Below are 15,703 nucleotides of genomic sequence, written 5' to 3' on the forward strand. Positions count from 1 at the left end.
ATTGTGAGGATATTTATATTCTCGTCGTCTACCTGTAAAAGACTGAATTATGTCAAAAACAATGACATAGCATCCAGGTGATTACTGTGCCATAATGAGTAGGGTAATTTAATGAGGTTTCTACTGTTTTTAAAGACCATTAAGGATGAATTGGGGCCTAATGGGATAAAGCCATGGGCTTTATTGGGTTTAAACTAAAGTATTCAATCCAGTGTGTTTCTGTTATCGCTATTTCTGAAATATTTAATGTCCAAAATAATGAAGCCAGGTTGAGAGTGGTTAAAACAATAGTGCTGATTCATAATGTTATTAACAGATTGCAGGATGGGTACAGTCGTACAGTCCAAGGAATTACTGGTCAATACAGAAACTGAAGAGGATAAAACCAGAAAAGCACTAATAGACTGTTTACAACAGGGTCCTCCTTCATTTTCAATTAATCAAAACATTTAAAGACATAGCCTACAGATGCAAAAAGAAAAACATCAAATACACAGTTAATAGAAAAAAAGAGAATACACATGAACAGAAAAAAGAGGGGGGGTGGGCTCTTTTGAGAGCGGTTTTGAAGTTGGTAGGTACTAGGTAGGGACTTTATATATATCTATGGGTAGGGCGCTCCACGTTTTCGTGGCTCCGCTTCATCTTACTTTGAAGTCCGCTAATCGGAAATCCGACTGTTACTGAAGTTTACTTGACGCAGCAGGTCCCTGGCCTGAACGTTGTTCTGCTTCCTTACGCCAGTAGCGGTGTCAGAGAGGGGTTTCATTGCTACTGTAGTGCAGAGAACCAGAGGAAAACGGGCAGGGGGAAGGCTGAACCCATCAACCCACAAACTGGCATCGCATTGGGGCTGAGGGGGGTCGCCCTGACGAGTTCTCAACTTCAACGTCGTTCAAGTTGATCATAAGTTGAGCTGCGTGGTGTGACCATCTGCTCTCTCTCTCCAATGTCGGATTTCAAGCTCGGGATCGTTCGACTTGGCCGTGTGGCCGGGAAGGTGAGCTGGATCTGAGGAGGGCTGCCATGTGCGACGAGCAGAGGAGGGCCCGCACGGACCGCAAAAAGCGCATATAAACTCGCCGTGACGATGTCTGATCCCCTAACGGTTAAATTGCAAACAACCATTGTTATTACGGCGCCTGAGCAAAATGTTCTAAATCTTGTACAGTTTGTATTTTCAACGGATTAGTGATATGGCGCGACGACTCTTACTTGATTTTTCATCCGTCTCCGCTAAAGCTAACGATATGCCAGTTTGGCATGTTCGAGCTTGAGGGTGTCTGTGGATACGGAAACACTCGTGTTTGTGCGTGTGGTTGTATATGACGGATATGGGTTTTGAGTAGGCGGGCTCTAGAGCGGATGGCTCTGTTTAGAATGGAATAGAAACCAGGCTTTGCTCAGTACTGGTGACGCGAGGTTTAAAGCTAACATCAGCTAGCCCAGCAGCTAAACGTTAACCCATATCCAGTCTAAACGTCGTTCAGTCAACTGCATGTTTACTATAATCGTCAGGAGCAAGTGTTATTTTGCTTTCCATAGCTTATCATTTTTCCCACCTGTCTTTTTTTAAGGTGAACTAAAATGTGACGAGGATATTGATGTGCGGCTTTAAGGAGGAGGAAGCCATTGCCACGCTAGAACGTTATATCCACTATCTTTTGTGTAACGCGACAGGGCTCTATGGTATAAATAATGATCATACATGGTTGATGTATGGCCTCAAACTGTCCATATATCTACTATCTAGAGTGGTACTTGAACTCTGAGTGTCTGTAACGGGTCCATTTGTTACATCAGACTGTACATCCTCAGTTCCCCACATTCCTCAGATCGGATGGATACATTATCAGCTTCCTATTTGCAGAGTAGTGTCACAGATTGTAACAGGTTAACTGATAACGTTTGCGTGACGTGCAATTTAACTGTAAAAATGCTTGTCCCATTAAAATATGAAATTCAGTGTCACTCAAAATGCTTGTTTTGACCCCTCTGTATTTAGCATCCAGTATGGACAAACAAAATCCAAGTAGATATAAAAATCTAATTTGTCGCCTGCACTGAGACACATGTAAGGATGCTCATTGTATGTCCGCATTTGCTTTGTAAACGTGTAGATTAAACATGCCACTTAATTCTGCTCTACAAGCAGGTTTACTTATTAGGCTTTTATTTGTTTCATTTAGTTCAATAAATAAATTGTTTGTGTTTCAGACTAAATACACACTGATTGATGAGCAGGACATACCGCTGGTGGAAAACTATGCGTTTGAGGTACATTGCATACATTTTCATATTACAGGACTGATCTGGTTTAGGCATTCCAGATTTATTGTACTACATATAATATATATTGTATTTTCGTGTTCACATTTGCATTGATTTCACTTAGGCACGCATGGAGGTTGATGCGGATGGCAATGGGGCAAAGATCTTTGCTTATGCCTTTGACATTGGTAAAGGGCGATGGGCAGGCAGGCCACTACATGAACTGCTCTGGTGAGTTGATTAATTAAGACACAGATACTGAATATTGCAATTTATCTCATTTTTTCTTTACATTCACATAATTAGAACTGAATGGATGGAGTGAACCAGTGTGCATAGAAACTGTTTATAGACTTAAGGGTTTGGAAGTTTGCTCTCAATGGAGAGACAGCTGTGTTATTGCCTTGAGGGGAATATTCCGTCATTTAAAATCCAACTGCTGTCTGCTTCTGACGGAATACTCCCTATCAATTGTTGTTCTTTATTGATAATATGAAACTGTCTCGCTGAACTGATAACACTGACCCGGTTGCTAGGCAACACATTCAAAGTAGATTGGCATTAAGAGTAGAATCTTCATTGGTTATTATCTCTGAAACTACGAGCGCTGTCCGCGGTGATCATCCATACGAAGCTCGGATGTGACATATTCACGTTTCTGGCGAAAGATAAACATTGTAAGCTACTGATAACTCAAGCCGTTTCTTACAATGGAGGTCTGCGAGCAAGTAACCCGGATGTGAAAACATGGTAATCTACGTATGCCATATAATTTTGCTGAAAAACATGCGTATAAGGCTGCCAAATGTTTCTTGTTGGGGGGAAAAAAACTTAAGCTATATACATTGTCCTACGATGATGGCCAAAATAGAAGATCTACAAACTTGTGAGCTTGTATTGTAGTCTGCTACTTTTGCTGTTTTTGAAAATGGTTTCATATAACAGCATGCACAAAATAGGAATGGCAGGTTGAATGTGCTTAATAATAACCGTTATTCTGCAGTCTTACAGATAATTCTAAATTAATGTGCATATATTTCTATAGGGAGAAGCACAGAGGAGGCATTGCTCCCAGTTTTCAAGTGGTCCACATCAACTCTGTGACAGTGGACAACCGTCTGGACAATTTGCGCCTGGTTCCCGTGGGCTGGAGCCCCAAACCTGAGGAGATATCCAGCAAGCAGAGGTAGGACCACAGCTAGATTTGAGTTAATATTCTAAAATTATAAGACAGATCTTCTGAAATGACACTTTCCTAATGTTTCCTTGAATCTGAACGATGGAAAAACGGGGCTGTTTCTTTAAGATTGTGTTCATTTGCACCAGTCCGAGGCTAACTTTACGATGGAAACTATCACATTAGCAAACATACACAGATGTTTTAGATAAATTTGAAGTCACTCGCACTAGTTTCCAGTCCACTGCAGTTGCCTAGGCTTGGTATATTTTGATGACAACAAGCAAATCCTTTTCATATAAATGATTCAGTCTGACATTACCTCCACCCTAAGCACTTTCCAAGGGGGAAGGGTTTTGAACTTTTGATTTCCCTAACCAGGGTTGGTAATTGATGTTCTTTTCAGTCAATGTGTAGTAACTGATTCAGTGAAATCCACTAAAACATTTGTTCACCAGTTTGTTCAGTGCTTGGCTGGAGGTCGGCCTGGGTAGCCACTCACTGAACTGAAACACAGACAGGTCGTTCACTGATTGGATCAATCAGCACAACACGTTAAGGCGACCATCCCCTCAGGCAACAGGATCTAAACTGCAGGCACTTGCATTGTCGCACAATTTAAATTTGAAATGTTCCTCATAGTTCAATAATCTAGTATGCTTATTTGGTTGATGATGGCCTAAACTACACAGTTTACAGAGAGGATCGGATATGTTGATCTCTAATGATTGGTTATTACTCCACCAGTCACCTCAGCTCTTGTACACAGCTTGACAACATTAGCAAATCACTTTTTCAACTTGGAAAACTGCAGGTTCAAAATATAATGCCTGGCAGACCAGAGAAGCAGTCAAGTGGGCTTCAATCGGGATCCAGGGATGTTTCTTAAGTTGTTCAGAGTTACTATTGGTTTTTTTGTATTGCTTGTTTGTTTCCAGTAGCTATTCCATCTCCTCTGTAAGTGTTGACTACAACATACACCGCTTGGTACAACAAGATGTAATGTGACACATTCCACAAATCACTATTCACCAGCATGTGGTGTGTATGGACAGCTTATCATACCACGTCACACTGACATAATGCAGGCATGTGTGCAGGCAGGTTGAAAAAGAACCTGCCCACTCATGAGCCACAATGGGAAAAGAAGGCACGTGTAAAACATTTTTACACTTCAATGCATTCCATTGAATAAAGGTTTCAATTCCCACTCTGCACACCCCAGGGTCATCTTTAAATAGAGTAGCATAAATGGACTATTCACTCTAATAAATACAAGTGGCCGTGGGAAGCTGGGTGTGGAGGGTGATCTGTCACTGCAACTCCTTTAGGTTTGTTGAGTCACCTGTTGGGGAGCAGTACTTCCTCCACAAGTTTAGCACCCCTCCGAGTGAAATCCCTCACTGTCTGTTTAAAAGAAGTGACTGGTGACATCACGTGTATCGGAGGGTGCACGTGGCTGTCTGCGGCCAACCATGTTGTCACTTTATGTGTAGTGAATACTTTTTGACTAATGTATATCCTATCCACCTGCTCTTTCTCTGTTTTCCATCTTCAGAGAGCAGTCCTTGTATTGGTTGGCCATCCAACAAGTGCCAGCTGATCCAGTGGAAGAACAGTACCTTGAGCTGAGTCGAACGCGTTATTACAATGCCAACGGGGAGCTAGTAGAGGAGGAGGAATGCTCATGCACCTATTACGAGTGTCACTACCCTCCTTGTTCACTCATTGAGAGGAGGGTACGTATCATCACTGGCGGTCTTAACAAAAACATATTTGATGTTTGTAATAGGATCATACCGATGTCATTACATGCCATAAATTGTATATTTTAGACGTTGTGTACATTTTAACCAAAGTTTAAAAATAAAATGTTAGCAAACTTACCTGAATAATTGAAGCAATTTTGGCCAAACATAAATGTGCATTTAAAATGTAAAGACTATTTTCTGGACATTTTATTTTTTATTCTTTTCAAATCAAGCTGTAGTTTAAATGCATAAAAATGCAGCAATAACATGGCTTTGACAGAGAAATACACCGCACAATTATATTTAGAGTGGACTTAAGCAAGTTTCAAGTAAGCAAGTTTGATGTTCTAATCACTTCCTTGAAATTATATCAAACTGCTGCATGCTTTGAAAATTTGTCAGCGGTAACGTGTCCTCTTGATAATTTGGAAGATGAAAAGCGATGTTGTACACATACAGCCACAGTGCCAATCATGTTTTCTCTCACTTAGACACACAATTTAAGGTGATCTTTGTTTCATGCTTCTCCACAGCTCAGAGAGTTTAACATCTGTGGGCGCTGTCAGGTGGCACGTTACTGCGGCTCCCAGTGCCAGCAGAGGGACTGGCCTGCCCACAAGAAGCAGTGTCGCGAGCGCAAACGGGTGCTGGCCCTGGAGTCCGAGCCTGAACGATGATCCCCTCCCTCCATTCTCACCAGGAATAGGAGAGAGAATGGGGGGGAAGGATTAGACTTGTGGGAGGGGAGGGGGCGGGGGACAAAGTGCAAAAATGAAAAAAAATAATAATAATAATCTGCTGACAAGAGACTAACGACGGCGGACATTGTTGGTTGGTTGATGGGGTGATTGGGATTGAAGAGATGGAGAAGAATGAAACAAAAAGACAACTACCACTTCCCAGAACTGGTAAATCTCCACAGCGTGCTTCCCATGTGGATGGGGATGTTTGGGAAACATTATTATTATAATTATTATTATTGTTTCGTTTTTCTTTTCTTTTTTTTTTTTGAGGTTGGAGACCCTCGAGCTCTACCTGCTGCTAAGGATTTGTATGTGAGGGAAGGGAGCGAAGTTGTTCCACTGATTTAAAAAGTTGGCACACTTGGACCACAGTCGACTATGGACAGTTGTCATCCACTTTTCTTCTCCACCCACCCACCAGCTGGGTTGATGTGGGTGCGTTTTGGGATCTAGGGGCTACAGTACCTGTCATTAAGCTGGTACAATGGGACATGGACCTTTTCACTGTACTGCTCCCCCTATGACCTCTCTGGTACACATGGCTGCCATCGACCTGGTCTTTCACCACCTTAGTCACCTGTCTGTCATTCTCTCCTGAGACCAACCAGAACATGCAACAGATCGATTTCACTGATTGAATCACACTACCAGTATTGTGTGTTTGTTTGTGTGTGTGCCTGCGCGCGTGTGTGTGTTTGTGTGTGTGTGTGTGTGTGTGTGTGTGTGTGTGTGTGTGTGTGTGTGCTGCCGTTACAGACTGAAGGACACTGATGAAGTGGTGAAGGAGGGTTGATTAGTGTATGTCTCTTGCTTTTCAAAGGTGGCATATTATTACTGCTCAAAGATATTTTGTTCTGGATCTTGTGGGGGGAAAAGATTGACAGTTCTGTCAAGAAAAAACAATTCTGAACGTTTCCTTGGTAAAACGATTTATTAAATTCAAATCATTTCAAAGAAACTGAATTTGAATTGGCTAGGTTTATAGTTATTTGACCCGCAAAAGAAACCTTTGTACTTCATTGGCATTCGTCTAAACTAAAGAATGATTGAAATTGGCCAACTGAAGGTTTATAAGTGGCATGCACTCTGAAACACCTCCATTCGATCAAATTTGATCTTTTGATCATTTTTGATTCTTGACACTTAGTCTGTCGTTGCAGCAGGATCCAGTGTTGTAACTTTTATTTATGATGTTTTGTTGGAGAAAGCCTATTGATTGAAATATGTTTATAAAACATTGTGAAGCACATTATTCTAACCACATTGTAGCTATTAAAGCAAAATCACAGAAAGCTAATGTTATGGGACTTTTTTGTGGGTATGTTGGAGATCTGGGCCTGTTATTTCTTTTTTAGGCATTGTTCTTATCTAATGGAAAATGTCCTGATTCTGACAAATGAATGAATCGATCTCTACACTTCTTGACATGACTTGTCCTTCCAGATGTTCCTACAGCCCAGCTCACACTATCACGGAAGCCGGATTTATGCCTAGTTGTGGACAGTTGTCACGAAAATAGCCGATATACGTACAAGCTTGCACTGTGACACTTTGTGAGCTTGCCTTGTATGTAGGCTAATTTGGTGCAAGACCTCCCCCACACAACCAAGTGTAATTCGGGCTTGAATACTCCTCTGTGAGGGATGTCCTGGGATAAAACACTTGAAATCCCCACATAATGCCCAGGTTGACTTTAAGTAGGAGACCGTATGTATTCAAAAGGCCTAATACCGATTCCTTTTTATTTATTTATTTTCTTCCTACTGCACAGGTGTGATTCAAGTAAATTGGGTTCAGTTTCATCCCTCTAAGCACCTACCTTCTCACTGTATTGTCCTCACTCGCACTAAATGTGTGTCTTCCTGTTGTGTCTTAGGTGATGAGTTCAGACACATTCGCATGTGGCACCAGATGCACATGCGATTTGATTGTTTATTTTGTATGTGGACGGGTTCTCAACACTGCTCAAATGTTGGCTCCCATGTTAAAGTCTTTGTCATACTCATAATTATGAGTTATTGGCGGCAGGAGTGTACAGAATGTGTCAGAAATCCTTTTGTTTTGTAAGAATATAAGCATTAATCGCCTAGAAATACAGAGCTACAGTATGTGAATAGAAGTACAGTTGGGGATAACTGACCATCTCTTCACTGTAAAATGATAAAATAAAGGAATAAATTGTGATCCTTTTATTGGGATGTTGAAATTACGACCCATCCTAGAAGATGAAGAGAATGACATTCTTGGCGTGACCTATCGGGTGTAACCTGACGCTGCCAGATCCAAGAAGCTTGCTACACACATTTGTTTCACAGCTAACATGGTTACTCAATACCGCCCCCATCTGGCAGAGTCAGGTTATATCGGGTGTAAGCCTATAATGCTAAACTCATGTATAAGACTCAATTGCATATTTTATCTATAGTACAGTATAGGCCCAATCTCACAGATTGGCTGATGAGAAACAATGTATTTAAAATTGAGTTGACAGAAAATAATGTGAGGTGCTGTGTGTGTGTGTGTGTATATATACAATTCACAATGATGACCTGACAAAAGTAGGGACATGAAATTATGGGAAGTGACTGCGAATACAGGTAGATTTTCAAGTGTGTATTAATAAACATGACACAAACGACTGAATAAAGTCTTAGGTTGAGTTGTTTTCTTAGAAATATGCCTGTATGCTAAAACAGCTTTCTTTTTCACGTTCTCACAGTCCAGCCTTGAAGTGCTATAAGAGAGGGGACTACAAATGCCAGAAACACAAGTAGTGTTTGTTCAGTAATGGGTCTGGTCTCCATGTCTCTCCAGCTCTTAAGTAAACAGAGAAAATACATTTTCAAGTCATGATACCAATGTTATTCAATCAGGAGAGAACTCATACAGGATACAAGATAAATAAGTTAAATTGGAAGTGATCACAGCAAGAATGAGCAGGCAAATTGGAACTGGAACACTAAAAATTAAGCTGATGAATAGATACTGGGAAAATTGTTCTTTACCATCGTTGTGACTCTTGTACTGTATGTTGCATTTCTGTCTGTCTGTCTGTCTGTGTGTGTGTGTGTGTGTGTGTGTGTGTGTGTGTGTGTGTGTGTGTGTCAGTGGTTGTTGCATTCTTTCCATCTGTCTCCCTATCAGGTATACATACCCCTTGCCACCAGCCTCTCCCCTCAGAGTACCACCCTCCATCTACGATACGATAGAGCTCTTATGGTGTGCAGTCAGTAGGAATGTCTCAGCGATCGGGCTAATCTCTTCTCATGTTCACCGAGACATCTGTCACAGCAGGAGTTTTCATGTGTTCATCTATATTGCCTTCATTGCTTTTGTTCATGCTGCTTTTTGTGTGGACATTTGAACATGTTCTGCTTAGTGTCTCTTTTACAAGTCTAAATGTATTTGAATGATTTGTTTTCAACTGTTTATAATATTTTATGGGGTTTCTTGGGATGTCATCCACTTTACAACTAGGCAAATCTGAATGATTTGGCATGGGACACAAGCTCAAGCTTGATCACCATGTAGCTGTACAGTTTAAAGGCAGAAACACCCCCTGATTCAAAGGGCACACTACTGAGGATGTGTCCTGGAATTGTTATCTTACCCCAGTTTAAAGCCCAAACCACACCGGTAGGGAGTCCTTGGGACAAAACCGTTATAAGGTCAACCACACGTCAACACCAATGCAACTCATTGCAACTCAATGACTTGCATTGGTGTAGTTGACCTTTACCGTCTCGTCCCGTCTCAACCCTTTGGTGTGGTTTGGGATTAAGCGATAGGCCTGTACACCTCCCATGCCACTCTTAGCATCAAGGCAAACCTCATGTGAGTGTATACTATCTATTGGCACAATGGACAGTCTCAACATCATGCCCGTGTTTTATGATTCTAATCTATTTGGTTATTAGTTTGAGATTAAATTATTTTGTTTTGTATCAGTGACACTACATTTAGAGCTTCAAAATACTAATATGTTTTTCTATTTTTAGTTATGTCAGTTTTAACAAAAGGGCGTATGGGTGCAATAGCAATAGGGACATCATAGTACGCCGGTGTCAGCATCAGCTGACAAGTTAATAGAACTGTTTTTTGTTATCAGACTGCTTTAAACAAAAATTGTAATGGTAATATTCTAAGTAAAGCTCAGAATATTGATATTATGCTACTTTTATAATAATTATTGTCCTCCTCCTTGGTATAAAATCTGTTCCAGGTGAACACACACCTGAATTGAGTGGGAGAACTCCTTATGGAGTAGGTTTTGGAATTAATAAAGCTATACAATACTAAACCATAATGGAGTGTTGTGATGTCAGAATAGGCCAGCTCCATACCGTATGGATCTTGCGGGCAGGGGCCCTGTCCAGAGCCCGGGGGGCAGAGGCCTTTTGTGGCGGTTCCGGACAGCCGCGGGTCCGACCGACTTTACACCGGGCACTGCTCAGTCAAATATTGGCATTCTGATTGTTCTGGGATGTAGGCACACTACCTGTAGATCATCTGTGCAAGTATGATGTAAAAACAATCAGCAGGTAGAAAATGACAGAGGATTAACTTGGAACTCCCTCTTTTAGGATAGGCGTTTTTTGCCTATGTGGTGAGTCACTTCATGGATCAATTTGATGACCTTTGCAGTAAAAGTGAAAAAACTATGTCCCGTTTTGTTATACCTCGGGGAGGGGTACCTCGGAAACTAAGCCTCTTTTTTAGGGTTTGGTCCTGCACTATCTAATGGCAGTTGCACTTGCATTTAATGCATTCTTCTGCTGACTAAACAGCTAAATTATTTAAATGAATACATAACACAAAATAATTAAATAGTGTCAGAAATGAGGTGTAGTGTGGGGCCTTACATTTTTCCTTTCATATTGTGAGGGGCTATATGAATATGCAACTAGCTTGGCTCAGCCAGACTTCATCCACCCCTAATGCATGGTATATTAGTATCGCAACACAAGGCTAATATGCAACTTCCTCACACTCAGACAAAACATTCCTGGATTCCTGAGTGAAAGATGTAAATGTTTAAGTAGAGAGCAGCAAGCTTTCCTATACGAGCAAAGTTACAATTCAACTAACAGATACACACACTATGATAGACTGTAAAAGTATGATACACACACACTGATAACAACAACTTATCATCAGACTTGTTGGTAGACAATTGCAGTATCACCTCCACTCCACTTGGCGGCATCATGTGTTGAGAAAAATCAATCTTGTCTTTGCAAGAAGGAAGTCAGTCAGTGGCAAGTTAGATAATAATAGGCTACTAATAACTGGATGGATAATAACTATACATAAGACCATGTCGAGGAAGAATATCATTCTGTGACCGATATTTCATCAACACAGACATCAACATGGTCAACATCGGACTCACGAAAGTAGACGATGCTTTGGCAGCAAAACATCCTGTGCGTAACATTCATAATAGCTGTGGTGCACTGGTGGTGGCATGCTTCCAAGGTTGATGGCATTCACCTTTCCCATCAATACAATAATGTATTTGACGTTGTATTATTATCCTCCTAGGGTTTAGGGCAATATGCTGCTTGTCAGTCCCACGCCTTTATGAAAGGGACTGGGACCTTTATTTTGGGTGAGTCATAGGTAAAGTTTTACTCTTATCTGAGAGGAATAATAAAACGAGACTTATCTGAAATATTCTATAGTTATAAATGCTTTTGTATGTTGCATGTATATATATTGTGTGTGTGTGTGTGTGTGTGTGTGTGTGTATGTGTGCACACGTGTGTGTGTGCATGTGTGTTTTCGTGGTGATCTTACGATGATGTACTAACGTTATAGTAAACGGATGTACAGTATCCTGTTTTGTGCTCCTGTTAGGTACCGCTGGTTTATTTGCAATTCAAAAAGCTCTACAGATGAAGCTTCCTTATCCCCTTCAATGGAACCTACTTATATCAATTGGTGAGACAATAAATAGTCTGTATGCAGTTCACTCCACATACCAGACCATGTCACTTGACTCACTAGTGTCTTTATTTGTCACTTTTCTCACTCTCCCCATCCTCTGTTTTCAGTGGCTTCATCAGTTGGGAGCTATGCAGTGACACGCTGGGAGACACAAAAGTGTACAGATCTTTGGATTCTACTAGAAACTGGCAAAGTCCCAGACAGATCACCACCGGCACCACAATGTGAGTTTTATTTGAGATAATCGCAATAGTTTTTGGCATAATCGTTTCCATGTTGAAAAATGTTCATACATTTTCAAGCATTTTCCAAAAATAGCAGAATTATTAATTAAGTATTTTTAAAATAAAGGCACAGTCGGTAGTGCTGTCGCCTCACAGCTAGAAGGTCCTAGATTTGATTCCCGCTGGGGATGCTGTGGGCGCTGGGGGGCGTGTTCTCTCCTCCGCGTCATCAGTGCCCATACCCGATGTGGGGTTGACGAAAGGGCCTTTCTGTGAGGAGTTTGCATGTTCTCCCCGTGTCCCCTAGGGTAGGTACCCTCACAAAAAACATGCAGTAATCCTGGTCTCTAAACTACCTCCCCCTGGCCAGCTGGGGTGCCTGATGGAGGGGAAAGGAACTGGTCGGAATAACGTGTTCCTTCCATGCGCTACATCCGGCCGGGGAAACTCCCCTCTCTCGGGTGAAAAGAAGCAGCTTGGGATGAGTACATGCATAGAAGGAAGCATGAGGTCAGTCCGCTGCCCCCCCAGGTTGGCAGAGGAAGTGTAGCGTCCAGGATTACATGATTAGAATTAGATAATTGACACTGGGTGAAAAAATGGGTCTTTTTAAAGTATAAAATTATTGAATGTGTCAGTATTAGTAATTTATTTCTATGTTTAAGTTATTTGTCGTATCTGCCCTATGTCACTTTTGATTATGAAGCCTAAAAAACAAACAGAAATGTAATTTGTATTCATATGTTGCAATGTCCATTGTCCAATGGTCAAAAAAGTAATCGTCAACTTAAATTTGTAATCGTGACAGCCCTAAAAGTGAGTACATGTCTTTGGACCTGCTAACCAATTGTCCATGCCTCATGTGCTATTATTTCAACTGATGTTTGCAATCATGCATTTTTCACATTGTTCAAACTTGGCCTTTGTATCATGCATATTTTATACCTCTAATCACTTAAGCCCTACACTTAATAGTGGAAGTAGCTAATCTACAAACTCACAATATGTTGCATTCACATTTCACAATATGTTGCATTGCGACACCTTGAAGATTTGTTTTTTGTCTCCACCAGGCCGAAGGCATGGGAGAGAGTAGGCCACTTTGTGCAAAAGAAATTGGACAGTACACTACACCTACAGATTTTGTCCAAACATTACGCAAATTGGTACACAGTCTCTAGAGCCATTCAACGAAACAGGTCTTTCAGATTTTTCAGACTCCATCCTGATTGGCTAATATTGGCTTCCAAAGTTAGCAAGAGTGCTCAGTTTCAAACAAAATGCTGCAAATCATGAACACATCGTGTGATTTCCGTGAAATTGTGCACGCATATTCCCATTAGGCTGAGGAAGAAATACCACTGGAACAACTCAGCCTCATGGTGGTGCTATAACTGGCCGATTTGTGTTTTCACCTCTAACTGCATGTGTAAAACTTTGTATGCACACTCCCTAGAGACATCCTTCAGATGTTATCCAAATTTCATGCAAATCGGTACACATGCTCTCCATAGTCATGTGATCAAGACGGGTTTGTTTGATTTCTCTTTTTTTTTCTCCAAACATCACACACAATCCTATCCTCCTGGTGGAGACCTGTGCCTAGAAGGGCACTTTTTCTAGTTATTTATATATTTTAATGAATTGCCTCTAATAATGTTATTTTACTTTCCTTTCAGTACCCAAGTCGGATGAACAAACAGGGCCTAAGAAGACTCCTTATGGTGATGTAATGGAGTGACACAAAAAAACAGACGCGCCCATGTATGTTGTACACTTTGCAGGCTGTAATCCTGTCTTGAATTAGTCAACACTTTACAAAATTGAAGTGTACATGCTGTTAAGCCCAAATAGCCGATCTACAGTACAAGTTTTCATGTTGCATCCAGGACCCATTGTGAGCTTGTCAACCGGGTATTTTTGTGACACCGTCGTACAGTGGAGCGGGTAGTAAATCAGGCATTATTATACAATGGTAAAGGAGTGCCCAGAGGCTTCCTGGAATGAGAGACACATTTCTGTGTTGAATTGTCACCACAAACAGTTTTTTCATCATGTAGGCCTACTATGAAAACTCACATTTGATTTAATAACTAATGTCTATATGAATACTGCCATTTGTCATGATAAGTCACCATGCAGATATTGTATGAACTTCATATTTAGATAATATTGTCATTGTGATGCTTTACACTATACAGTGCCACAAGAAATACATTTTATACATCACAACACAAGTTTAGATTGTGGATTGTTACCTATAGAGTTCAGCAGCGCAGTCAGAACAGGATCACCTTTTAATGAATTAATGAAAAATGTATTCATTAAAGCACAGTGATTATGATAGTGTTATGGTTTGTAACTTTTGTGACTCAAATTTGCATAGCTGAACTAGTTTCTCTTTCACGAATAGCGCCATTGAAACAATGGTCTCTTTCAAGTATATAATATTGTTGAGGAAACAGAATGACCAAAGTCCAGTCTTATAGGCTCACAGTGAAGGAAAGCCACAACTGCAGGAAGCTGCAAACATAATGCGTTCAAATAAAGAAAATGTTATAGTCTCATACAAATGCATTCTGAAGAATGCATTATTGCTATCTTGCTCCAGCCAGAATCTACCCCCACTCTCTTTTTCTCTTGTCCTCCCACAGGAATTCAGCTCTGATTAAACACCCACAAGACTTGAATGTTTTGAAGCCTCCTTGCTTAAATAAAGAGGCATGTATAAATGAGCTCTCAAATCCTGTATCACTTTCACAATGATCATATTAAAGAGACAATTGAGTGCCATGACATGGGAACAGTGTGTGTGTGTGTGTGTGTGTGTGTGTGTGTGTGTGTGTGTGTGTGTGTGTGTGTGTGTGTGTGTGTGTGTGTGTGCGCGCGCGCGTGAGCATGCGTGTGCGTGTTTAGCCTATAGTGACTCAGGATATATTGGTCTAATAACCAAAAGAGGCCTCTGCACAAGTCTGGAGTCAACATGAACGTTTTGTCACGTGTGACAGTATGTGCGTAGGAGACAAGTGGGAGCATGAGTGTCTGACCCTGTAAGCCCAGTGATCAGAATGCTTTCTCATCTCCAGTGCACACTGGTTTGTATAATATTAATTTGTACATTTGTAACAGTCCCAGTGGAATGATCTCCTACTCTAAATTACGTATAGCTTTTTAACCTACTAATTATCAGACAAGTCAAAATAAATTACCCCCCCCCCCCCAATGTTTTTCTGAGACACACACACGCTAACTTTCACAGGACTACAACAATTGAATAGTGTGTGTGTGTGTGTGTGTGTGTGTGTGTGTGTGTGTGTGTGTGTGTGTGTACACGTGTGTGTGTGTGTGTGTGTGTGTGTTGGAACTCACACATGCAATCTCAGTTGCACAAATTCAAACACTCTAGAGTCTAGACTGACAGTTGTGTGTTGTGAACTTGCATGCCCATGTCTGTGACTTGTGTGACTGTATATGAGACAGTGTCACAGCATGTAGGCTATTTAGATCTCTGTTCAGAATGAAAATGATAAAGAAAAGAAAAACTGTCATCTTTGTTTTGAATAGGCGAGACGTTTGCAGTCTTTACAC

General features: G+C 41.0%; 2 protein-coding genes across 3 annotated transcripts; both read left to right on the top strand.

Moving 5' to 3' along the window:
* The first annotated feature begins 753 nt into the window (after positions 1-753).
* On the top strand, positions 754-8,745 carry zmynd19 (zinc finger, MYND-type containing 19). Of its 2 annotated transcripts, none has more exons than XM_083793797.1 (6): positions 754-1,000; positions 2,218-2,277; positions 2,396-2,502; positions 3,317-3,457; positions 5,007-5,187; positions 6,213-8,745. In XM_083793797.1, exons 1-6 carry the CDS (start codon positions 950-952, stop codon positions 6,288-6,290), a joined length of 618 nt encoding a protein of 205 aa, XP_083649923.1. In that variant the 5' UTR covers positions 754-949; the 3' UTR covers positions 6,291-8,745. The 2 variants fall into 2 exon arrangements, with proteins under 2 accessions (XP_083649923.1, XP_083649922.1); XM_083793796.1 differs by having other exon boundaries at positions 5,733-8,744.
* Positions 8,746-11,191: 2,446 nt separating this feature from the next.
* On the top strand, positions 11,192-14,911 carry tmem141 (transmembrane protein 141). Its single transcript, XM_083793753.1, has 6 exons — positions 11,192-11,368; positions 11,487-11,553; positions 11,802-11,885; positions 11,999-12,115; positions 13,795-13,879; positions 14,770-14,911. The coding sequence occupies exons 1-5, from the start codon at positions 11,315-11,317 to the stop codon at positions 13,854-13,856; spliced, it is 384 nt and encodes a 127-aa protein (XP_083649879.1). The 5' UTR covers positions 11,192-11,314; the 3' UTR covers positions 13,857-13,879; positions 14,770-14,911.
* Positions 14,912-15,703: the final 792 nt, after the last annotated feature.

The sequence above is a fragment of the Protomyctophum parallelum genome, assembly GCF_964188405.1.
Source record: "Protomyctophum parallelum genome assembly, chromosome: 21".
Taxonomy (NCBI): Eukaryota; Metazoa; Chordata; class Actinopteri; order Myctophiformes; family Myctophidae; genus Protomyctophum; species Protomyctophum parallelum.